Genomic DNA, 24,088 nt, shown 5'->3' on the forward strand with positions numbered 1-24,088 from the left:
TGGCAGGCCTGGGAAAAATCCCGAAATTTCACCCTGGCAGGGATTTGGGATTGAGCCCCGCTGTTTTTCCTTCCCCACCCTCCCCAGTTGTACAATTCCAGCTCTTCACGTGAATTCAACCTCGTCTCCAAGAAAGAAACCTCCAGGAAAATAATTTTTTTGTTTTAAAAACAATCGCTGCCACGTTTTCTGCGTGAAGGAAGGAAAAAATAAAAAGAACTGTTAAAAAATCCCCAGTTTATACACAGAGAAGCGGCAGACTTGGAGCAGAAAAAACCAGCATGGATTTATTTTAAGGTAAGTACAACAATTAGGACCACATAAGACAAACGAACTTTGAAGCAGGTTAAAGCAAATAAGTCCTTAGGAATTGTAAAGGTGAAATCTATTATACAAAACATCACACGTCGTAAATAATAATAAAAAAGTATCAGATACTTTGTCTATTTTTTTTTCCTTAAAAAACAAAATCCACCAGCAAAAAATAAATTATTTCCTCGTCTTGAGAAAAGAACAGCTCTAAAACGAAAGAAAAATCTATTGCATAATTGTACAGAGAAGAAGAAGAAGAAGAAATCACTTGTCATGAATTTGGAAGTTAGGAACCGTTGGGCGAGACAAAAATAATCCAGTGAACTCAACTTTAAATATTATATTAATGGCTCTGAAAATCAGCCTGATTAGAAATCCACATATTTTTTACAGCACAACAGAGAACTCAAAAAATACCCAGGACATATATTTATATATATATTTATAAACTTTTTTTTTTCCTTTTAAAACGTATAAATGGTCGTTGTGATATTGGTCCATAACTTATTTTTCTGAGACCCCCCTATACTTTAGCATATAAAATTTGCCACTTTTAGATAAACATATATATAATTTTTAAAAGTTTTTTTATTTTCTTTCTCTTTTTTTTTTTTTTTTTGTTTTTTTTTTCTTTTTTAAATGAGAGATCCCCCATTTGTTTCAAGTAAAATCTACTTGTCCGCAATTTAAGGAAGGCTTTTTGGGATCTTCAAACTCTGTGGCCGCAGAGTCCACGGGGAAGCTGCGTCAGATTTATTGTTATTGCCGTGGGTTTATTTCTCCCGATTTTTAAAAAATAATTATTATTAATAATTTTTTTTTTTAAATGGGTCTTAGCGGGGGTTACTGGCGGCTACTCAGTACTTAGTGCAGTCGTAGGAGTAGGGGGCGGCGTGGCGGTATAGGGAGGGCGCGGATCTGTAGGGGATCTGACAGGCGGAGTTGCTGCTCACCTGGTGCTCGCTCAGCGCCGCGCTCTCCATGCCCAGCCGGTGCGACGTGAACATTTCGCGCACGTTGGGAAAAGTCTGCTGCTGAGAGCCGAACGTGTGCCCGGGCAGGTGGCTCAGCTCAGCGCCGTGGTTCAGGTACCAAGAAGCCGCAGGTTGTCCCCCCGCCGCAGCCGCCGCCCCTCCGCTTCCTCCTCCTCCTCCTCCTCCTCCTCCTCCGTGGGGATGCGCGGTGCCCAGCGCTCCGTCCTGCCCCGCGGGCAGGCTCAGCGTGCCCAGCGGCGACGGAGGATGCTCGGCCATGCCGTCCTCCAGCGGGGCGCACATGTGCGCCGTCCTGTCGCCGCTGTAGAGGCTCATGGCCCGCATGCTGCAGTGGTAGCTCCCACTAGTGTCCAGCGCCTGGCCGCAAGCCGCGCCGTAGCCCGACGGCTGCCCCGCGGGGTACCCCAGCGCCAGCCCGCCGCCCGTGCGGCCCGAGGCGGCACTCACCGGGCTCAGCTCGGCCGCGGGGGAAGTCCGCAGGGTCATGATGCTCTCCACGCTGAAGCCCGGCAGCCCGTTGCCCGCGGGGTGATGCTCGGGCAGCGCCGCGTCCGGAGAGGCGGCGGCGGCGGGCGGCGAGGCGGCGCTGCGGGGGCTGTCCCGCACGGCCCCGCCGCTCGCCGGGCTCAGCGTCTCCACCTTGGTGATCACGGGCAGCTCGGGAGAAGCCGTCTCGCTCTTGATCACCACTTTCTTCTCGGAGGCCGGCGCCGAGGCGGAGGAAGAGGAAGAGGAGGAGGAGGCTTCCTTGGGGAGGTCGGCGCCGGGCAGCCCGGGGGGCTTGGGCTGCTCCTTCAGCAGCCGCTCCCGGGCCTCCTCCTTCTCCTTGGACACGTCCTTCTTCTTGAAGCGTCTCCGGCGGCGCAGGAAGCTGCCGTTCTCGAACATGTTGTAGGAGTCGGGGTCCAGGGTCCAGTAGCTGCCCTTGCCCGGTTTCTTGTCGTCGCGGGGCACCTTGACGAAGCACTCGTTGAGCGAGAGGTTGTGGCGGATGCTGTTCTGCCAGCCCTGCTTGTTCTCTCGGTAGAAAGGGAAGCGGTCCATGATGAACTGGTAAATCCCATTGAGCGTGATCTTCTTGTCGGGGGCGTTCTGGATGGCCATGGTGATGAGGGCGATGTAGCTGTAAGGTGGCTTCACCAGGTCCTTGGGGGCGGTGGGTTGGTGCGGGTGGTAGGGGCCGTAGGAGCGCCCCATGCCCGCCGCGTACTGCTCGGCGTGGCCCGAATAGACGCTCATGGGGTTGCCCATGCCGCCGTAGGTCCCGGCAGCCCGGTAGTAATTCTGCTCGCTTAAATACGGCACCACTCCCAAAGCGTTGGGGTCCGAGACGGAGTAGCGAGCCTGCATCATGGAGAGGGGCTGCCCGCGGCCGCCGAGGACAGGAGGAAGAGGAGGACGGTGGAAAGGCCTCACCCCCGTCCGGGACCCCTCCGCGGAGAAGGGAGAGAGGGAGAGAGCGGGAGAGAAAGAAAGAGAGAGTCTCGGAGCCGAGCTCAATCCCAGCGTGTCCTCTAGCAGCGGCACCGCAGCGGCATCCTCCGGGTCGCCGGGGGCAGGGTGGTCTCTGGCGGCCTCTCCCTCCCTCTGTGTGACAGTGATTCTGCTACACACGCCTACGGCCCGCTGGGGAGCTGGGCTGATGGTGGGGGGGGGCTGTTCTCGCAGGAAAAGGGAATTTAAAAAAAAAAAAAAAAAAAAAAGCACGAACAAAACAAAAGTATAAAAAAAATTAAAAATTTGGGGAAAAAACGTAGAAAGAAAAAGCCGAAAAAGCAGCCTCGCGGAAAGCCCAGTCGTTGTCACAGGAGCGGCCCGAAGCGGTGCGGAGCCCCCGGAGGGGTGCGGGAGCCGCCGCCGAGCTCCCTCCCGGCCGCGCTGCGCAGCTTCAAAACCGCCCCGCGCCGCGGCCGCGCTTTTACTGCCCGCCGGCCCCGCCCCCCTGCGCCGCCGCCAGCCAATGGCAGCGCGCGGCGCCGCGGCCGCAGCCAATGGGAGCGCGGGACGCGGCGGCGCTGCCGGGCCGGGCCCCGTCCGGCACCCCCGGTACCCTCGGCCCCAGCCCCGCTCCGGCACCTCCGGGCCCGCCGGTCCTGCCCCAAAAACAGCCCCGAGCCGGGCCGGGGATGTGCCCGCTGCCCGCTGCCCGCTTCCCGCTGCCCGCTGCCCGCTTCCCGCTGCCTGCCCCGTGCTAACGGCGGGGTTTGTCAGCGCTGAGTGCGGGCAGGTTGATGGCGGTGTCCCCGTGTCCTCCCCGCGTCCCGGTGCCCGGCCGTGCGTGCGGTCACGGTTTTAAATGTATTTCTATGGAATTCATGGGGAGAAGCCGCTGGGTGCTCGCACCGTAGCGGGGACATCGCGGCTCGGCCCCGGTGGTGCCGTCGTTGCGGGTTCAGAGCGCTGTGAATGTTGTGGGTTCAGCGGGCTCTGCCGCTTTGGGGGAGTTCGGGGATATTTTATTATTATAGGAAAAACCCAACAAACCCCACAAAAAGTAGCGAGCGCATTTAAGTGTCTGTATTTTATTTTCGTTCCGGGCATTGAGGTGGATTTTCTCGTGGCTGTGAAATCCGCCCCTGTGCCTTGTCCCTAATGAGTTCATTAGAGGCAATCAGAGCGGGACAATTAGGGACGCATGGTGACCAAGTGTAAACTCAAGTGTTGGGGGAAACTGCTGAGAATTCTTCTGTTCCACCCGGGAGAAGCGTGGATCCGCCGGGAGAAAGAACCGAGGTGGGAAACTAGCGATTTCCCCGCTCCGCAGGGAAAAAAAAATAAAAATCAGAATATAACTATAATAAAAAATAGCGCTGCAAAATCGATTTGAGTTGGAAAAGAACGAGATAAGGTCGGAATGATTTTGCTGTCACTTCTCTCGGGCTCCTTCCCGCCGCCTCCCCCGAGCCTGGCTGCTGCCGCTGTGATTCCCGAGCGGTGATTTTCGGGTTTCTTACACTGTAATTTTGCCTTGCCCTCCTTGCAATTTGTGCGGTTTCGTAAGGCTTTAAACAAAGATATTTTTTGCCCCCAAAGCCGGGCTGGGATTTTGGGCGGCTGCTGGCACCGAGGGTCCCTTTCCCGTTCGTGGGAACCCGGCGGGGCTCTTAATTACCGGAGATTTTCTTAATAAGAAAGGAAACGATTTTATGCGATAACTAAAGGGAGGGAAAAATTAAATTATGAGGCAGATCCTCTACAAGGAGGGATGGTTAAAAATGATCTGCGGTGGAAAAATTGATTGGGGAGGTTCTTCGGGTGTTTCAAAATTGTTATTTAGTTTTGACGGAAATAATTTTGAATGTTCGGGGACGGTTTCATCCACCGAGAAAATGTGCGGGGATATTTTGTTTGAGAAAACAAATAGTGGATTCAGCGAGATAAGCTGATACTTTTCATGCAAATGTATGACCATAAGAGAAAACTTTTTTTTTTTTTTTTCTGGAATAATTTGAGAACGACTTCACACTTTTATGTTCGGTTTTCAAATAAATCACATTTCTCGTAACAGCTCGGGCGGCGTCTCATTGTACACAAGCAAATTGCATTTCTTTAACGATATACGTTTATAAAATGTTGGAATTTTTAAAAAGAGAGCTTGAGCAAAGCCGCCCCTGTGGTGTCGCAGCGCTGTCCCTTCCCAGAAGCCTGGAGAAATATCCTTGATGGAATCTTACCTCCCCTCGGCTGAAAACTGTACCGAGCTGGATTTCTACAGAACCCCCAGAAGCAAAAGTTCTTTGCTTGCTGGAGCTGGACACCGAGCAGAGACCGAACCAGCGGGCTCGGAAAAACCCAAATTCGAATGGCTTGAATAAAACAAAACAAAATAAAATAAAAATTCGTATTATGAAAAATACGGGGCGGGGGGGGGGGGGCGGGGAGCGCGGGGAAAGGAGCCCCTTGGAGGAGGAGGAGAGCGGGAGGCGCTTGGAAATGCGGGGTTTTCCCTGCGGGGCTCCCTTCGCCCGCTTCTCCGGGACAGCCGCCGCTTTTCCTCTCGCAGCCTTTACCGGCAGCGGAGATTTCGGGGCGCTCTGGGGGCCGCTCCCGGTGTCGTTCCCGTGGCCGCTCTGGGTGAGCTCCGGAGCCGTTTCCAGGGTCGTTCCCGGGTCATTCCCGGTATCATTCCCGGGCCGTTCCCGGTGCCGCTCCGGGACAGTTCCCGGGCTGTTCCCAGCGCTATTCCCGTTGTCGCTCCCGGGGCCGCTCCCGGGCTCGCTCCGCTCTCACCTGCCCGCGGGGGCTCCGCGCGGCGTGTGGCGCCCCCCAGGGGACACCGCGGGGACTGCAGCGCTCCCCGGCACCGCCCGGACACGGCAAGGGACGGGGACAGGACAGACGGACAGGGACAGAGGGACAGAGATAGGGACAGGGAGACACCGAGCAGGAAAAGAGGAAAGAGGGAGAAGCGTGGGAGAGAGGATGGAGGTGGGAACAACGGAGAGAGAGGGTGAGTGGAGAAAATGAGTGGGTAAAGGAAAAGTGGGGAAGGAAGGAGCAGAGAAAAGAGAAGGAAGGAAATGGAAGGAAGGAAATGGAAGGAAGGAAATGGAAGGAAGGAAATGGAAGGAAGGAAGGAAGGAAGGAAGGAAGGAAGGAAGGAAGGAAGGAAGGAAGGAAGGAAGGAAGGAAGGAAGGAAGGAAGGAAGGAAGGAAGGAAGGAAGGAAGGAAGGAAGGAAGGAAGGAAGGAAGGAAGGAAGGAAGGAAGGAAGGAAGGAAGGAAGGAAGGAAGGAAGGAAGGAAGGAAGGAAGGAAGGAAGGAAGGAAGGAAGGAAGGAAGGAAGGAAGGAAGGAAGGAAGGAAGGAAGGAAGGAAGGAAGGAAGGAAGGAAGGAAGGAAGGAAGGAAGGAAGGAAGGAAGGAAGGAAGGAAGGAAGGAAGGAAGGAAGGAAGGAAGGAGATGCAAGAAAGAAGAGAGAAGGAAAGCAGGAAAGAGGAGGAGAAAAAAGAGGAAGAAAGAGGGAAGAAAGAGAAGGGAAGGGAAGGGAAGGGAAGGGAAGGGAAGGGAAGGGAAGGGAAGGGAAGGGAAGGGAAGGGAAGGGAAGGGAAGGGAAGGGAAGGGAAGGGAAGGGAAGGGAAGGGAAGGGAAGGGAAGGAAAGGAAAGGAAAGGAAAGGAAAGGAAAGGAAAGGAAAGGAAAGGAAAGGAAAGGAAAGGAAAGGAAAGGAAAGGAAAGGAAAGGAAAGGAAAGGAAAGGAAAGAGGAAAGGGGAAAGGAAAAAGCTCTGTCTGGCACCAGTCCAGCCAAGACCCATTGATGCACATGAATCGCTCAGAGCTGGAGGGAAAAATTCCTGAATTCAGCAGAGTCATGGTCTTTGTGGAGAGAAAACAACTCAGAAAAGGAGTTTGCATCTGCAGCCGTCAGAGAGGAGCGTCCCAATTTATTCTGATTTTTTGGGGTGGCACAGTTGCAGCTGGCTCTGACCGAGGATCCACAGCATCCCAGCCAAGTGGGGTATAATAATAAATATGATAATAAATAATATAATATCATATCTACAATACAATACAATACAACATAATATAAATAATAATAAATATACCAACTCTGAAGACATCTCCCCCCTTCTCCAGCACGCTTTAAAATAAACCTTCATGAATTTTATTCGCCATTTCATTGTTCCTATGACCCCTCCATCCCTCCTCAGGAATGTCGGGATTCTCAAACTCCTTTATTTGTGGTGGTTTTAGTAGAATGCTCTAATTCTATAAATAATAAATCGCACAAACAAATAATTTATTATCCAATTAAAGGCGAGCAAGAAATGAACTTGTGGGAAGGCGGCAGACTGGGGAACCCACGTAGAGGCTGGACATTGTTTTATTCACCACCGGCCAGTTCTAAATGGAAAATCAACTAATGTGAGGGATATTTTTACAAAAAAAGGGGTGGGATTTTACTCCCAGCCATAAAACGTGATGGAAGGCCCGTGATGTTTGTATAATCTCCCGTTAGTGCGCCAGCACAGCCTTTTTAATGTTTAATTCCGTAAATAAATCGGGCCCTCAGCGACCTTCCCTCACGGCGCTTCCCCAACTTTGTCTTCGAGGCGTTTTGAGCCCTCAGCGCCGCCGTAGCCGCCGCGCTCCTGCCGGGGGCGTGGCCAAGGTGGAGGCTCCGCCCCTCAGCGCTGATACTATGAGAGGCCTGGTTTCTCGGCAGTGACGTCACTATTTTGAGGGGCAGACGCGGTGGTGACGTCACGGTGATGAGTTAGTGAGGGGCGGGGCTTCGCTGACGTCACGGCGCGGCGGAGGGAGCGGGCATGCGGGCGGGGATGGCGGTGACGTCACGGCGGGCGGGTGCGGGATGGCGGTGACGTCACGGCGATGGCGGCGGCGCTGCCCCCAGCGGGCCGCTCCAAGGGGGACATCCGGGAGCAGGTGTGGGAGCACCTGGAGGCCTCGGGCCTGGCCGACTTCCCGCGGCCCGTGCGCGGCCGCATCCCCAACTTCAAGGTACGGCCGGCGCTGGGCCGCGTCCTCCTGCTGCTGCTTCCCTGCTTCGCTCTGCCGGGAGCGGCGCCCAGTGCCCCCAGTGCCCCCCAGTGCCCGTCCAGATCCCCCCCTTAGTGCCCCCTCAATGCCCTCCCAGATCCCCCCCAGTGCCCCCCAGTGCCCCCAGTGCTCTCCCCAGTTCCCCCCCAATGCCCCCCCCAGTGCCCGCAGTTGCCCCCCAGTGTCCCTTCAGTGTCCCCAGTGCCCCCCAATGCCCTCACTGAACCCCTAGTTCCCTCCCAGAGTCCCTCAGTGCGCCCCAGTGCTCTCCAGTGCCCCCCAGCTCCCCCACAGTGCCCCCCCAGTACCTCCAGTTCTCCCCTAGTTCCTCCCCAGTGCCCCTCAGTTCTCCCCCAGTGCCGCCCCCAGTGCCTCCAGTTCCTCCCCAGTGCCCCTCAGTGCCCTCCAATTCCCCCCCAGTGTCCCCAGTTCTCCCCAGTTCCTCCCCAGTGCCCTTCAGTGCCCCCCAGTTCTCCCCAGTTTCCCCCAGTTCCTCCCCAGTGCCCTCCAGTTTCCCCCTGGTTCTCCCCCAGTGCTCTCAGTTCCTCCCCAGTGCCCTTCAGTGCCACCCCAGTGCTTCCCAGTCCCCCCCCCCATGCTCCCCCAGTGCTTCCCAGTTCCCCCCAAATTCCCACAGTGCCCCCCAATTCCCCCCCCAGATCCTCCCAAGTTCCCCTCAGTTCCTCCCAGTTCCCCTCCAGTTTTCCCCCAGTTCCCCTCCAGTGCCCCCAGTTCCCCCTCAGTGCCCGCCCAGTGCCCTGGACAGCACCTAGCAGCCCTGGAAGGAAAGCAAACAAAGCCCCCTTGTCAATTCCCAAGCCACAGAGCGGTTTGGATATTAGGAAAAAAAATTTCACCGAAAAAATAATAAAGTTCTGGAATGCTCTTCCCAGGGAGGTGTTGAAATCACCATCTCTGGATGTGTTTAAAAGAAGACTGGGCATGGCACTGGGTGCTGTAGTCTGGTTGAGGTGTGAGGGCACGGGTTGGGCTCGATGATCTTTGAGGTCTCTTCCAACCTCGTTATTCTGTGATTGTGTGATTCTGGGATTCCATGATTCTGTGATTCTGTTTGAATTGGAAGGGAATTTAAAGCTCCCTCAGCAGCAACACCTTCACTATCCCCCTCCCAGCCCTGTCCAAGCTGGCACTGGACATTTCACAGAAAATTAGCCACCCCTCAATAAAAAATCTGCAGAAATCAGCCTGTCCAGAGGGCAAGAGGTTCTTCATTACCCATTTCTGCTGTGAGCTGATATTTTATGCAAACAGGGCTCCTCCCACGCTGCCACCAGGCTCCTGGGCTTGCAGCAGTTCCGAGCTGCCCGAGCAGTAAAAATAAACCCCGATGCTCCCCAGAGGAACGCCCGCTTCCTCACGCTGGAAGTAAGTGAGAGTGCTCAGAGTACGTGCAAATCCTCTGCTCTTGGCTCCTTCCCTGTGCCAGGGCTCCCTCCAGGCCTGCTGCTCTCTCAGGGAGCTGGAGGTGTTCAGCAGAGCACGGGAGGTGAAGGTGGATCCTGACAAACCTCTGGAAGGTGCCCGGCTGGCGGCTCTGCAGGTAAAGGCAGCCCTGAGGAGAGGCTGGGAGGGAACAGCACGGCTTGGGATGTGTCCCCTGAGTGAGCAAATTGTCCTTTGTGTTCTTAAAAAGCCCAGAAATTTCTCTCCTCAATTTGGTATAAAGCCACCTCATAGGGGTCTTCACTTCAAACCTCAGGATACCAAATTTGACAGAAGCCAAAAGGTCCTGCCTAAGCAATTCACTAAAAAAAGAAGAGAACAAAGGAAATAATCCCTTTTGTGGGGTGTTTTTACCAGAAGCAAGAGCCCCCTGTCTCTGTAAGAGCTTTGTTATTTTGCCTGTCATTAAAACTTTTCTGTTTCCAACACTGCCTCAGAGCCATGCTGCTGATTTTATGCCATTTGGGGTAGCTGGGCTCTCTCAGGTGTGCTGGGTTCTCTGAGAAGTCACAAGACCTGGCTGGAGGAGAAAATACAGCTCACCTCAGCAACATCTGGCACTGCATCTTCAAGGGGTTTATGTGCACCTCAAATCAAAAAGTGTCCTGGAATGGTTTGGGTTGGAAGGGGTTTGAAGGATAATTCAGTTCCAGCCTCCTGCCATGGCAGGGACACCTTCCACCATCCCAGGCTGCTCCAAGCTCTGTCCAGCCTGGCCTTGGGCATTCCAGAAGCAGCCACAGCTTCTCTGGGCACCTTCTCTCCCCACCCTCACAGGGAGAATTTCTCCCTAATATCCCACCTAACCCTGCCCTTTGTCACTTTGAAACTATTATCTCATAAAGCTATTTAGAGACATAGCTGTAAAGGAGGAATTGTCTTTAAAGGTTTCTCCTGAAATATCTTCAAATGTCTGTCTTACCTTTTATTTCTTCAATAAACCTTTTTGTGGAATTTTCCTGTATTGGAGGAAATTAATCTTACAAGCACTTCACCATCAACAACATAAAAAGTTAAATATTTGGCCCTGTAGTTTTTACTGTATGACAATAAAAACATTTCTTCAGTATAAAATGAACCTTCTCATGTGGTTCCTCAGGCAAGGAAGACTTTGCTGGTTCCCACACCACGTCTGAGGACTGGGCTGTTCAACAGGATTGTTCCCCCTCCAGGTGCAACCAAGGAGATGCTGAGGAGATGTGCCACATCCCAGGTGGGACTGAGGCATCAGGGAGGGCTGAATTAACCTTGGAGCAGCTGGAAGTTGGAAAAACTGAAATACCTTCCTGTTAGGATGTTATTCCTGGCTTTGTGTACATTGATAATGTTGAAATCAGGAGAAAATTCAGTCTTAGCATGACTGTATTGATATTTTTCAGTGGATTTTGGAAAATCATGACTTAAGGTGAGTAACATCTTTCTTCATGCTCCTCCATCCTGCAGTTTTGAGCTGCTGAGCCCTCTGGGGAATATTTTAGTGCTCTTAGGTGTTACCAGATAGGGAAGTTACCAACTTCAACTAAGGAGATGCTGAGTAGATGTGCCACATCTGTCTGGCAGATGTGCTACATCTGTCTCAGGTGGGACTGAGGCATCAGGGAGGGCTGAGTTAACCTTGGGACAGTGTGGGCTTAGGATGAACCAGCTGGAGGTTTCTAAAACTGAAATACCTTCATGTTAGGATGTTATTCCTGGCTTTGTGTACATTGATAATGTTGAAATCAGGAGAAAATTCAGTCTCAGCAAGGTTGAAAGGGTTTTAAATTGATATTTCTCAGTGTCTTTTGGAAAACCATGACTTGAGGTGAGTTAGATCTTTCTTCATGCTCCTCCATCCTGCAGTTTTGAGCTGCTGAGCTCTCTGGGGAATATTTTAGTGCTCTTAGGTGTTACCAGGTAGGAAAGTTACCAACTTCAACCAAGGAAGTGCTGAGGAGATGTGCCACATCTGTCTGGCAGATGTGCTACATCTGTCTCAGGTGGGACTGAGGCATCAGGGAGGGCTGAGTTAACCTTGGGACAGTGTGGGCTTAGCATGGACCAGCTGGAGGTTTCTAAAACTGAAATACCTTCCTGTAAGGATGTTATTCCTGGCTTTGTGTACATTGATAATGTTGAAATCAGGAGAAAATTCAGTCTTAGCAGGGTTGAAAGGGATTTGAATTGATATTTGTCAATTGATATTTCTCAGTGTCTTTTGGAAAATCATAACTTGAGGTGAGTTAGATCTTTCTTCATGCTCCTCCATCCTGCAGTTTTGGGCTGCTGAGCCCTCTGGGGAATATTTTAGTGCTCTTAGGTGTTACCAGGTAGGAAAATGGAGTTTTTTTACAGAACCCAAGACCCAGAGAGCCGTGAATTGAGACATTTGCATGCAGCCACGCGGGGATTTCGGCTTTGCAGCGGTCTCTTGCTGCCCTCTCGTGTTCCAACCTCTCCGCACAGCCTCGGGCTGTGGCCAGACAGCCCTGCAGCGTTTACATCTTTATTTGCCATGAAAAGCCAACATGAAGAGCTTACCACAGGGATTTGTTTCCTCCTTTATCTCCTGCTAAAGGCAATAAAGTTCTGCAGCAACCCCGTAAACAACCGAGGTTGTAAAGGCTGGTAATTAGTAGTGACTTTCTTTGTTGAGAGTTCTATTGCAGTCATTAACTAATTAAGCTGTTCAGGGCTGAAGAGCACTTTTGTAAGAGACTTTTCTCTTGGCCTGCTGTCTGATCTGGGCTCTTACCACCCTGTGTCTGGTTTTTCCCCCAGCCCACTAATGAAGAAATGCTGTTGGCAGTTTGTATTTACAAAGCACTGTGCAAACAATCCCGACCACACTGCTGGGAGGTGCCTGATGGGTGTTAGTGCTGATAGTCAGCCACAAATTACTGAATTCTTGGGCTTTCTGCACTGCACAGAAAATGTGTGGCTCTTTATTGGGATTTTAATATTGTTAATTTATAATTAGCAGCGAGTTGAGTTGGTGTGAGGAGCATTTGCAGTGTGCTGTACACAGTTATTGGGAGTGATTGAATCACAAGATGGATTTTAAATAATTCTAAACCTCTGATATTTAAAAACCCAAGTAGACATAATTTTTAATTTCTGCAATCTGGGCAGAATTTTCGTTAAGATGAGAACAGATTGAAGGGGAGTGGGTGGGGTTGAACAAGGAGAGAGGAGAGGAAAAAAAAAATTGTATCACTTTGTGTAACTCCAGATTTCTTTGTGCTGTAGCTGTCTGTGTCTCAATTAACTTTGTGATTTGTATTTCAGAATTAATTGAAGCATTTGTAGTGCTCTGGTATTCCTCAGGCTTTTAGTAGAGTAGGGAAGTGTAAATAGGAAGTGTCACTTGTCCTCATTTTTAGGAACAGAGTTCCAAAAAAAAAGTTTCAAAATATCAGCTTTTGATCCTAAATAAAAAACTTTGCCTCTAAAAGTGCCCACCTCCCTCAGCTCTCCTTGCAGTGTGCCAAAATTCCTGTCACTCTAGTAGGGAATCTATTCTAGGATTCCCTGGGGGATAACTTCCCAGACATGTACAGCTTGGCTAAACATGGAAGAGACACTTGGAAACGTGGGCAGTTACTGGGATTTATCAAAGTACCCTGGATTTCTGCCTCAGTCCTTGGAAGATCGTGTCCTCTGCAAACCTCAAATGTTGTTTTTTCCTGCAGGGTGTGAGAGACTTCAGCGTGCCTGTGGGGCTGGATAGCAAAGCACAAGTGGACTTGGTTGTTGTGGGGTCAGTGGCTGTCTCTGAAAAAGGTGAGGAGAAACTTGCAGCAGAAAGTCCCAAATCCCAGCCCAGTGGCAGAGCCAGATTTCTCCTTGCAGCTGAGCTGTGGCCTTGGCTTCTGCCCCTGTGTGTGCCCAATCCCTGCTGCCAGGGAAGCAGGGGTGCCTCGGGATGCAGGGGGCACACAGCCCTGGCCTCAGAGATGTTCTGGGGCTATTTCAGTGGTTTTTTTTCTTGAGGAAAGCAATTCTTTGTGTTCTGAAGGAATCCAAGCAGGCTCCCTGTCACAGATCTGCTCTGCTCACACAGGCTGTGTGAAAGGCCTTGTGTTAGACCTGCTGATTCAGGGCCTATTTGGGGATCAGATTTTGCATTTTCTAGTATTTTGGAAACCACCTGGTGCTGAAAATTTTCCACTGACTTTATCCCTTGCCTAAAATAACACAGTTTTTATATGTGACCCAGACTCCTCTTTACCCACATTAACCTGTGTGGGACATGAATAGAAGGTTCTAAATACAATTGCTAAATAAACTGCTGGGTTAATTACATTGAATTTGTTTATTCTGAATGGGAAGCTTCTGGGATCTTTTAGAAGTCATTAAAAACTGATTTTTTATTTCATTTCAGTGCTGATTTCAAGGAAAGCTGCACTCTGTGAGAGTTGCTGATCTGATTTTTTCCAGAGTTACAGCTTGCAGACTGCTGGGTTAATTACACCATTTTAACAACTTTCCACTGTGCTGTTTGGGGTTTTTATTTTTCACACTTTTCTGTGCTTTAGGCTGGAGAATTGGCAAAGGGGAAGGTTATGCAGACATGGAATATGCAATGATGGTGTCCATGGGGGCAGTGCAGGAGGACACACCTGTGGTCACCATTGTGCACGACTGCCAGGTGAGCTGAGATGTTCAGATGTCCCCTGTGCAGCTGGGAGGGAGCTCTGGGACACTTCTGCTCTGTGTGCAGAGGAGACATGGAATGAAGCTGGTTTGGCATCTTCCTTCCCATTGTCTTTGATGGATTTTCATGTGACAAGACATCAGGAATGGGGCACAGCTTTAGGGAGTTTGTTTTTAGCTACTTAACCAAATCTCTGCCTTGTAGGTGCTTGACATAGCAGAGGAGCTGCTGGGTGACCATGATTTAACTGTGGATTACATCCTCACTCCGACCAGGACCATCCAGACCCATTGCAAACGACCAAAACCTCAGGGAATAATGTGGCACAAGGCAAGTTCAGTTTAACAAAACCTCAGGGAATAATGTGGCACAAGGCAAGTTCAGTTTAACAAAACCTCAGGGAATAATGTGGCACAAGGCAAGTTCAGTTTAACAAAACCTCAGGGAATAATGTGGCACAAGGCAAGTTCAGTTTAATCCAGTTAAAACTTAAACCTTTGCTGCTGGTGGCACAAACCAAGTTCGATTTAATCCAGTTAAAACTTAAACCTTTGCTGCTGGTGGCACAAATCAATTTCAATCTTAATCAAGTTAAATCTTAAATATTTGCTGCTGGTGGCACAAACCAAGTTCAGTTTAATCCAGTTAAATCTTAAATCTTTGCTGCTGGTGGCACAAACCACATTCAATCTCAATCAAATCTTAAACCTTTGCTGTTGGTGGTTTACTGGTACCAATAACCTGCTGATAAACCCCCCATTTTTATATAGAAACAATTTTAAAAATTAGAAATATTTGGTAAAACAGCAGATGTATTTGTCAGGTGAAACAAAGCAGCAGCCTCTGTGGGCAGTGGGGTTTTAGGGGTAATGGTGAGGAGATATTTCCCTCCATCTGAGGTTGCTGTATCCATGGGTTATCAGGAGGCGCTGCCCCATCCTGAAGTGTCCCAGGGGTGGGACTGGTGGGTAAAGTCTGTGCTGCTCTGGTTGTGAAGGGGAAACACAACCTGCTGCTGGTACATTGCTGTTCCTGCAGTGGATTCACTTTCCAGGGATAAATCGGTGGCTGCAGCTCAATTTCAGGTGGAAGAAGAGAGACTTTAAACATGAATCTTTATTTATTGGTAATTCTGTTATGGATTGGCCTTTTCCCCCTGCCCAGAGTCAGAAACTTCCTCAGCTTCCCAAGTAGTTTCAGGAAAGCCTGGAGTGAATTGTTTTACTGGAGGTTCCTGCTGGGAAAGCTTTTTCTTTGTCATTGGATTTTCATTTCTGAAATCATCCAGTCAGGGAGCAGACCCAGTCCTGCATGAGTGAGTACAGCAGGAATGCTGAAATGAGGAATTGTGCACCCACATCTTACAGAAACTGAGCAATTTTAAGGGAATACTCCCAGGGAAGGAAATCAAAATTTGTTAAAATTTACCAACCAGCTGAAAGAGTTAAATTTCTTTAGGTAATGTATCTACAACAAACAAATTCTAGCCAGGACTATTTTTATTCCAGAAGTGGGAGAGCATTTTACCCTGCCTGTGGTTGAGGATTTGAGGTTATAAATAAATAAATAACAGCTCTGTCTGCCCTAGTGCATTTTTTCCATTGAATTATTTTTGAATTGTAATTTTTTTTTAGGATATTATTGAATGTAATTGTGTTGAAGGCCTACCCCTTGTGCTCCATCCATCTTGCCAACATATTTTTGATCAGTTTGTCTGCCTTGGTGTCAGACTTCTCAGTAAGTGGCCTTGCTGACACTTTTTTATTTCTTTTTTTGTGCCTTTAGCAGAAACTGAATTTTCTGCAGCTTTCACTGAGAATGGAGCATGGATTGACCCTTTATTTGAATATTTCAGTGTTGATTTAACACCTTTTGTTTGGAGCTGTATGGATTAAATAGGAATATTGGAGAAGACCAGGGATAATCATCACTTCTCAGTCTTTTTGGGATCAGAACAAAGTGTGGTGTCTGCATGAAGCAGAAATTACCATTGTCCCCAGGGAAATGAGTGACATTTATTTAGTGTGTGGTGTTCAGTTTTTGCACAGAGGGGTTTGGAGGTGGGAGGTCTGGTTAATCACAGGGTGTGAAAAAGGCAGCATTTGATAGGGGCTATTTCAGTGTTTGTCCTTTGGATTTTCCTGGCTACTTCTCCATCATTTTCTCTCCATCCTTTTCTCCTTCAAATCCTGGCTTTGCTGGTGCATTCCTGTTCCTCAGAGCAAAACGAAATGAACCAAGAGGCAGTGAGTAAATAAATCATCCACTTGTAAACACGGGCTTTTGTCAACACTGAGTAGCTTAACTTCATTGTGAGGACCTGTGAGGTGGAAAATCCATTGTTTAAAAAAAGCTGATCCTTGGGGAGCAGGGCTGGACAATGTTTAGGGGTTTGAAATCCAGGTGTTTGCAAATATGGGATTGCAGCTGAGGGTTGTTGTGGGGATGTGCTGTCAGTAATGCACACTCAGCTCCAGAGGGAAGGGAAGGGAAGGAGGAGCTCACCCAGCAAACAAATCCATGCTGAAGGAGCTGCTGCATTTTCCTGGAGTGCTTTTGTGTGTTCTGAGCTGTTTAAAGACTTCCAAGGAAGTGGAAGAGCCACAACGTCATCAACACCAAAGAATCATTATCAGGCACTCCAGAAACACTTCAACATCCCCAGTGCTGGGGGGTGTTTGTGGAACTTTTGTCTCTCTGAGGTCAGAGGTTTGGGACATCAATTTGAGTTACTGGAGGGCAGCAGGAGCTGCTGAGAGCTGAGCACTCTGGAGAACTTTATTTGGATGCCAGTGGAGAATTATTTGGCTTCATCTGTCATGAAAATCCAACCCATTGTTTCTGGGAACTCTAAATTCATGAAGCTACTTGCTTTCTCATTTAATATTTTCTATGGGTAACTGTGATCTTTATCTGGGACACTGGCTATTATATTTGTCCCAATTAGCAAGTTATTTGTGCTGTGCTTATTTTAAATTGAAACTGTGCGGACAAATTAAAATGTTTGAGTTCGTGAAAAGGGAAAGGAGAGTAGTTGGTGGAAAAATCACTAAATTTTAGCAAGTATTTCCTTCTGGCTTTGAAATAATTCTTTTGCTGAGGATTTTGTAGGAGTAGGAAAAGAATTTTCATGAAATGAGATGAAATGAAATGAAATGAAATGAAATGAAATGAAATGAAATGAAATGAAATGAAATGAAATGAAATGAAATGAACTGGGGGGGAATCCCAGTGGCAGAGAGGGAAACAACAAACAACAGCTTTGGGTGTGTGATAAAACATCTGGAAAGGAAAGCTCAAAAAATGCACCCATCCAAGCTGGCAAATTGCAGCCAGTGTAGGCAGGGCTTTGTTTTGGTGTGGATTTTGGGATGGTTGGGGCAGGGAATGTTTCCACACCTGCTCACACATCTCAGCACCTTTGCAAAGCTCAGCCTCGCTGCAGAGTCCCCAGAATGCCCTGATGGATTCCCAGTGTGGGCTGCACGAGTTTCTCCTGAGGGACACCAGCAGGCTGCCAGCTCCCAGCCATGTGCCCTTGGGTTGTGTGCACATATTTGGACATTTTGTGCAAATGAACGATAAAATGTTCAACTGTGCTGGCCTTGCTGTGCTGGCCTTGTCTGTGCCACACATCCCTGTTTGCTCAGAGCTCCTGGAAACGAGGACACAGCATGAAAAAGGGACACAGCACAAGAATTTGGGTCTGTGCTGGAGGTTTTGAGCAATCTGGGGCCAGAGGCCTCTGAGGATGAACCTTGCAAGCACTTTTGCCCACTTGGTGGATCTGCAGCCCTGGAGGTGTTGGGTGCTGTTTGCAGCCTGCCAGGGCAGCAGCATCACTCTCCATCTTAAAATCATGGGATGGGTTGGGTTGGAAGGGATTTGAAAGAGAATCTTATTCCAAGCCCCTGCACACCTTCCACTGTCCCTGAGTGCTCCCCAGCCTGGCCTTGGACACTTCCAAATGTCCCCAAGGGATGTGGCAGCCACAGCTTCTCTGGGCACCTGTGCCAGGGCCTCCCCACCTCACAGGGCACAATTCCTTCTCTATATCTAAACTAAATTTTGCTCTTTTCCATTCTGAGGCCATTCCCCTTGTGCTGTCACCGATGTCACCGTCCCTCTCCAGCTTTCTTGGAGCCCATTCAGATCCTGGAAGGTGCTGGGATGTCTCCAGGCTGAACAGCTGCAGTTGGGAGGGGGACTGAGGTGTCCCAGTCCTCCTACCAACTTCATGGCCTCCTCTGGACTCAATCCAACATTCCATGGTTTTCTGCTGCAGGGAACACCAGAGCTGAGCACAGGATTCCAGGTGGGGGCTCACAAGATCCAGGTGTTCCTGTGTCAGTGAGATGAGGAGCAGAATGAAATAGCAGGATAAGGACAGCCTCCCATCCCATCCCATCCCATCCCATCCCATCCCATCCCATCCCATCCCATCCCATCCCATCCCTCACTCCAGGGAGGTCTCAGTGCTCTTTGCCCTGCCCTGGCTGCCTCAGGGGTCAGCATTTCTCACTCTGACCCAGGACAAACACATCCTTCATTCTCCACAGCAGAATATTGGAAATGGCTCTGATCAGAGGTCTGGGATAGCAGAGGATGAGGAGAGCCCTGGTGTCCAGCAGGGATGCTGCAGGATCCATCTGCCACCACATTTTGGGGTCAAACCAGGTGTCATAGCCATGGATGCTGTGGGTTAAGTGCACTCAGCATCCAGGACTTTTTTTTCCCTCAGGTTTCTGTCAGAAAGGGGCCACATTTCCCTCCTCAGCTCCTTTCCCAGTAATTGTGTGTCAGAAGAATTTATCCAGCCTGCTGTCCTCTTTCCCCAAGGCTCTCCCAGCCATGGCAGGGATTATTAAATGATTAATTTGCTTTGGTGGGGTTATTTTTAATCAAAATCACTTCAGAGTTTATGGCACAGACCCATGAGCATTTCTTTGGCCAACCCCAGAGGGCCGAAGTGTGGAATTGGTCTGGGAATTGGTGGTCAGGGGATAATAGGGAATAGTTTATGGCACAGACCCATGAGCATTTCTTTGGCCAACCCCAGAGGGCTGAAGTGTGGAATTGCTCCGGGAGTTGGTGGTCAGGGGATGACAGGGAACTTCTTCAGCTTTGGTTTCACTAGCAAAGCTAAATCCCAACACTCAATCCAAGCTTTCAAAACATCAGTAAATGGTTTGGCCTTGGTTTTAAAGGGATGGGGGAAGCTTCCAATGCTGGGTTTGCCAATGTTCACAGAGATGGATCAACCAGACCTGGGCTGGAATGTCCCTAAATTCTGGCTTAGCCTAAAGCAGTAGGCAGGGACAGGAATAAGGATGAGCAAGGTTAGAGAGGACTGATCAGCCATCCCAGAAGTGTGCAGCTTGTTGAAAGAGAGGAGGAATATCTTTGGCCTCTCTCCACATGGAAATAAATCCTTGCAATCCTCCCCAGCTCACAGGACAAAAGGAACTTTTAGCATCATTGTAATTAGCAACACATTGTGCTATCACGAGGTTCTTTTGTTTGCTCTCTTGCAACAGAGCAGAACAAGCTTTTTCCTCTCCCCTGCCACCCACTGCCCCCTTTGCCCTTTTAGTTCTCACACTCAAAAACCCCAAAACCCCAATGGATTTATTTGTTGAATTGAAACCCCAAATGGAGTTTCTGCCTTTCAGTGGCATAAAAATGAGAGAAAACAAGGAAGGGTTTAGAAGGTTTGGTCCAGCTGAAGTGTTCTCCTAGAACCCAGAGAAAAAAGCCCTTAAGGTAAATCCCTGTGCCTCTTGTGACAGGAGGGTGTCAGCTGACAGTGGCAGAACTTGTCTAATGTTTTTTACAAATCTTTGCTAATACAAAAGAAAAAAGTCTTAAATCAGCTGCCTTTGTTGCTTTGGTGAAGGTCTGTTGCTGTTGTGCCTGCACAGGGCTGGATTTTGAGGCAATGACAGAATCACTTCATGGTGGGGTTTGATCAGAACTTTAAAGAAAAGAGTTCATAGCCCTTACAAAAATCCCAGAATCACTGAGGTTGGAAAACACCTCCAAAATCATCAAGTCCAACCTGTGACAGATCCCAGACCAGACTGCTGAGTTCCATGTCCTGTCTTTCCATAAACACCTCCAGGGATGAGGACTCCACCGTGGGCAGATATTCCAATGTCTGATCTCCCTTTCTGTGCAGAAGTTCCTCCTAAAACATAAACGCTGTTGTCACTGCATCTTCCTGAGGCTGCCAGGAGCCTGAAACAGCAGCTCCAAGAGCTGCAGCTGATGCCAAAATCTCTGTAGTGAGAGGAGGTGCCTGGTGGAAGTCCCTTGGAGATTGTGCTGTTCCCTGCATTATCTAAATCCTGCCCTTGGATTGTCCTGGGAATTCCAGGGTTGATCCTCTCAGTGCCCATCTCTGATTCCCCAATCTCCAAAGCCCTGAGGGTTTGCCCTTGGTGGCATTTCCCTTTCTAACCAAACACCCAAGCCATGCCTTGGCAACTGAGTTTAATTTCAGGATGAAAGGAGCAGTTCTTGGGCTGTGCTTTGGGGCCAGGAGTGATTGGGTTGCATGAGAGCAGAAAAATGTTTTTCCTGTTTGGTTTAATTAGCATAGAGCTTCCATTTCACATGGAAATTTGACAGAGGACAACAAACCTTCTTCATTGTTGGCCAGTACAAACAAAGTGAGATCCTTCAGCCCTTGGTTTGATGTTGTATCACTCAGGGAAGGGGGTTTGCTGTCAAACACAGCACTTGGAATTCTTGGCTGAGAAAAACAAATCAGCCCCAGAATCCACAGAGTAATAACTCTGTAAAATGTGGAAATGCTCTGCACCTTTGTGAGTGAGGAGGCTCCTGGAGCAAGTCCTTGCTGTTTGATGTTGAGTTAGCAGAGCTAGCCAGGCTTTATGGAAATCGTGGTTTTATTTAGTTCCAGCCTGAAATAAAACCTTGCTTGTTTGCTCTTCAGAAGATGAAGAGAATGCTGTTGAGTGACTTGCCTGTCACCTCATCCTGACACTGCCCCCACCCTGCCTTGGCTGTTCCTCGAGTCACTTCAGGGCTGGGTTTGTGTCCCCAGGGAGCTGAGCTTGATGCTGTGCAGACACAGGCTGGCTGTGCCTGGAACTGCAGGAGCAGCAATCCAGAGGCTCTGGGTGTTTAATTCCAATGGTGAGGTCTGAGCTGCAATCCAGAGGCTCTGGGTATTTAATTCCCATAGTGAGGTCTGAACTGGGAGCTCTGCAGGCATACTGGGATGTACTGGTGCTGCTCCAGCCCAGCCTGCTCACGGTGCCCTCTCACATCCTGGGTCTCTGCTAGCTCAGGCATTGCCTCCTCAGGCTCTGCTTTGCTCCCTACATTTCAGCATTGGAGCTGGTGTTGATGGATGTTGGGCTTGTCCAGCAGCCAAGCAGGAATTCCTCCTCTTTCCAAGCTCAGTGTGCAAGCCAAGAGCTCAACCACATGAGCTGGGGAACCACTGCATTTCCTGCCAGTGCCTGAGTGCAGCCTGGGGCATCTCATGCCTCACATGGATGGGGTTCAGCTGTTGAGAGGAAGAGCCCTTCCAGAAAAGCTCTTTGGGTCAGGCCTGGATGGATGGATGGATGGCAGCAATAACAAACTCACAGTGTGAGTGCAGTGTCCCAGCACTTCCCTGTGGGGTCTGAGGAGCTGTGGGTGCCGTGGGAGGTCGGGTGGCACAGAGGGGATGTGCCCCAAGCAGGGGATGTGCCTCCAGCTGGGCCCACATGCGCAGGAACCCTGCTCCAAGGCACGCTCCTGCTGCAGCTCCTCCATTGTGTGAGCCAGCCAGGGATTTCCTGTGCTGGGGCAAGAGAGCACCAGGAGCCCTGCAGGATGGAAGGGTCTGCTGGGTTGGGGTGGCTTCTGCCAGGGCTGGGGTTGTGTAGGATTCTGTCAGGCCAGGGTTTGTGTAGGATTCTGCCAGGATAGGGATTGTGTAGGGTTCTGTCAGGACAAGTACTGTGTAGGATTCTGCCAGGGCAGGGATTGTGTAGGGTTCTGTCAGGCCAGGGGATTGTCAGGACAAGGATTGTGTAGGATTCTGTTAGGGAGGGGGATTGTCAGGGCAGGGATTGTGTAGGATTCTGGCAGGACAGGGATTTTGTAGGATTCTGCCTGAGCAGGGATTACGTAGGATTCTGCCAGGACAGGGATTGTTATGGGAGGGATTCTGTAGGATTCTGCCAGGGCAGGGATTGTGTAGGATTCTGCCAGGCCAGGGATTGTGTAGGATTCTGACAGCACAAGGATTCTGCAGGATTCTGTCAGGCCAGGGAATGTGTAGGGTTCTGGCAGGACAAGGATTGTGTAGGGTACTGCCAGGACAAGGATTGTGTAGGGTTCTGGCAGGACAAGGATTGTGTAGGATTCTGCCAAGACAAGGATTGTGTAGGATTCTGCCAGGGCAGGAGCACAGGCTCTCAGTCAAAGCAAACACAGAGGGAGAACAAGGAGAATGCAGATCTGAAAGCACTGAGGTAAATAAATGTCACATTAGAATATTCCTGCCTTTGGTTGGGATTTGCCTGCTGGATCCACGTTGTGCTGCTCACTTCAGGAGTCACTGATGTTTATTTTTGTCCTGAGTGTGTATTTAGGGAGCCTTCCCAATCAGAGCAGCAATTAGGGACATTTGGAATGCTCTGGCTGTCTGCATGGCAGGAGGATAATAAGGTTCCTCTCTTTTTGTGGCACAAACAGCATAATCTTTTTCTGGAAGGCAAGAAATCCTTTTACAATAATTACATCCATCTTCCTCCTTTTTAGGTCAGCTCTGAGATGCTGGGAAAAATCCCCATCCTAAAGACTCTTCGCTGGAGGGAGAAGCAGGCTGGCAAGGATGTCACCCTCCAAGATGAACACCCAGCCCTGGCAAACACCAGCAGAGCAGCAATTCCAGACAGGAAGGTGATGGCTGCAAATCCCCAGCCATGGGGTGACCCTGTAAATCCCAAATCTGTAAATCCCAAATGTGTAAATCCCAAATCTGTAAATCCCAAATCTGAGGGGTCTGACACAACCACCACTGTGTACGTGGGGAACCTGCCTGGCAGCCTGAGGGTGAGCCAGCTGAAAAGTGCCCTGAGGGAGCTGCAGGTGCTTCCTGCTGCCCTCAAGTGGCAGGGGGCACAGCACAGAGCTTTCCTGGACTACAGGGACCAGGGGGCTGCACACAGAGCTCTGTCCTCCTTGCAGGGCCTGAGCCTTGGGGGCAATGCCCTGAGAGTGGAGCTGGCCAAGAGCCACAGGGACAAAGGGCAAGGAGAAATCAATACCCACAAATGAGTATGGAGGGGAAAAACCCACAAAAAAGGTGTTTTCATTGTTTTGTGAGAAACCAACCTGAAGTTTTAAGGTTTTTGTAACTGTCAGGTTTAACAAAACCAAATTTCTGCACAAACTTTCTTCACTTCCACACATGGACATGCAAAGGTTTGTCCCCACAAGTGGCAGAGGAGCCATTTCTCCATAAATAATTGCCCACAAAGTACCCACACTCTGGTTTTGGTGCTGTTTAGTGGTTTTGTTAAGCCTGGCTTAAAGCCCTGCCCCTTGATACCTGTGAGGTTAAAAGGCAGCAGCAGGAATTCTGTCCTGAGGATAACAATTCTGTTTACTGAAAAATGGGCTTTGCCTGTTAGAAGTTTTCAATTTATTTTTTATAAAAATGACCTGAGAGAGAGAGAGATTATGCTTTTTGTGCCTTGCAGAGTAGCTGTGGAGACACTGGCTTAGTTCTAGCTCTAGTGAGAGCTAGTAACACCAGGTGGGAAAGATGGGAACCGTTTCTCAGCTTTTGGCTAAATCAGCCCTTGATAAACCTTATATTTCTTATTTCAGAGGAAAACAAATACTAATTTCAAATCCCAATTTTCTTTGCTTTTCCCCAAAACTGCTTTTCTGGTGGATCAGATAATTATAAAATTATAATTTTAGAATTTAGCTATATAATTTTATAATTTAGCTGTATAATTCTATAATTCAGCTGCTTTTCCTGATTGTCTCTTCTCATGGGATGTGATTACTTTGCCTCTGTGAAATAACATTATGATTATGATTATGATTATTATTATTATTATTATTATTATTATTATTATTATTATTATTATTATTATTATTATTATTATTATTATTATTATTATTAAAATGGAAAGCAGGCCCACC

General features: G+C 49.3%; 2 protein-coding genes across 2 annotated transcripts; one reads left to right on the forward strand and one right to left on the reverse strand.

Moving 5' to 3' along the window:
- Nucleotides 1-271: 271 nt before the first annotated feature.
- FOXC2 (forkhead box C2) lies at nucleotides 272-2,667 on the reverse strand. The gene has a single exon (XM_059481435.1). The coding sequence runs from the start codon at nucleotides 2,658-2,660 to the stop codon at nucleotides 1,170-1,172; it is 1,491 nt and encodes a 496-aa protein (XP_059337418.1). The 5' UTR covers nucleotides 2,661-2,667; the 3' UTR covers nucleotides 272-1,169.
- A 4,971-nt stretch (nucleotides 2,668-7,638) lies between these two features.
- Nucleotides 7,639-23,956, forward strand: MTHFSD (methenyltetrahydrofolate synthetase domain containing). Its single transcript, XM_059481221.1, has 8 exons — nucleotides 7,639-7,767; nucleotides 9,079-9,192; nucleotides 10,370-10,483; nucleotides 12,942-13,032; nucleotides 13,788-13,900; nucleotides 14,111-14,236; nucleotides 22,691-22,831; nucleotides 22,931-23,956. Exons 1-8 carry the CDS (start codon nucleotides 7,639-7,641, stop codon nucleotides 23,207-23,209), a joined length of 1,107 nt encoding a protein of 368 aa, XP_059337204.1. The 3' UTR covers nucleotides 23,210-23,956.
- Nucleotides 23,957-24,088: the final 132 nt, after the last annotated feature.

Source organism: Ammospiza nelsoni, chromosome 13, assembly GCF_027579445.1.
Source record: "Ammospiza nelsoni isolate bAmmNel1 chromosome 13, bAmmNel1.pri, whole genome shotgun sequence".
In the NCBI taxonomy this organism is placed as follows: domain Eukaryota; kingdom Metazoa; phylum Chordata; class Aves; order Passeriformes; family Passerellidae; genus Ammospiza; species Ammospiza nelsoni.

Coding starts and splice junctions, on each gene's coding strand:
- MTHFSD (XM_059481221.1), top strand. CDS start 7,639: ATGGCGGCGGCGCTGCCCCCAGCGGGCCGCTCCAAGGGGGACATCCGG. Junction 7,768..9,078: donor GCCGCATCCCCAACTTCAAG/GTACGGCCGGCG, acceptor TTATGCAAACAG/GGCTCCTCCCACGCTGCCAC. Junction 13,033..13,787: donor AGTGGCTGTCTCTGAAAAAG/GTGAGGAGAAAC, acceptor TCTGTGCTTTAG/GCTGGAGAATTGGCAAAGGG.
- FOXC2 (XM_059481435.1), bottom strand. CDS start 2,660: ATGATGCAGGCTCGCTACTCCGTCTCGGACCCCAACGCTTTGGGAGTG.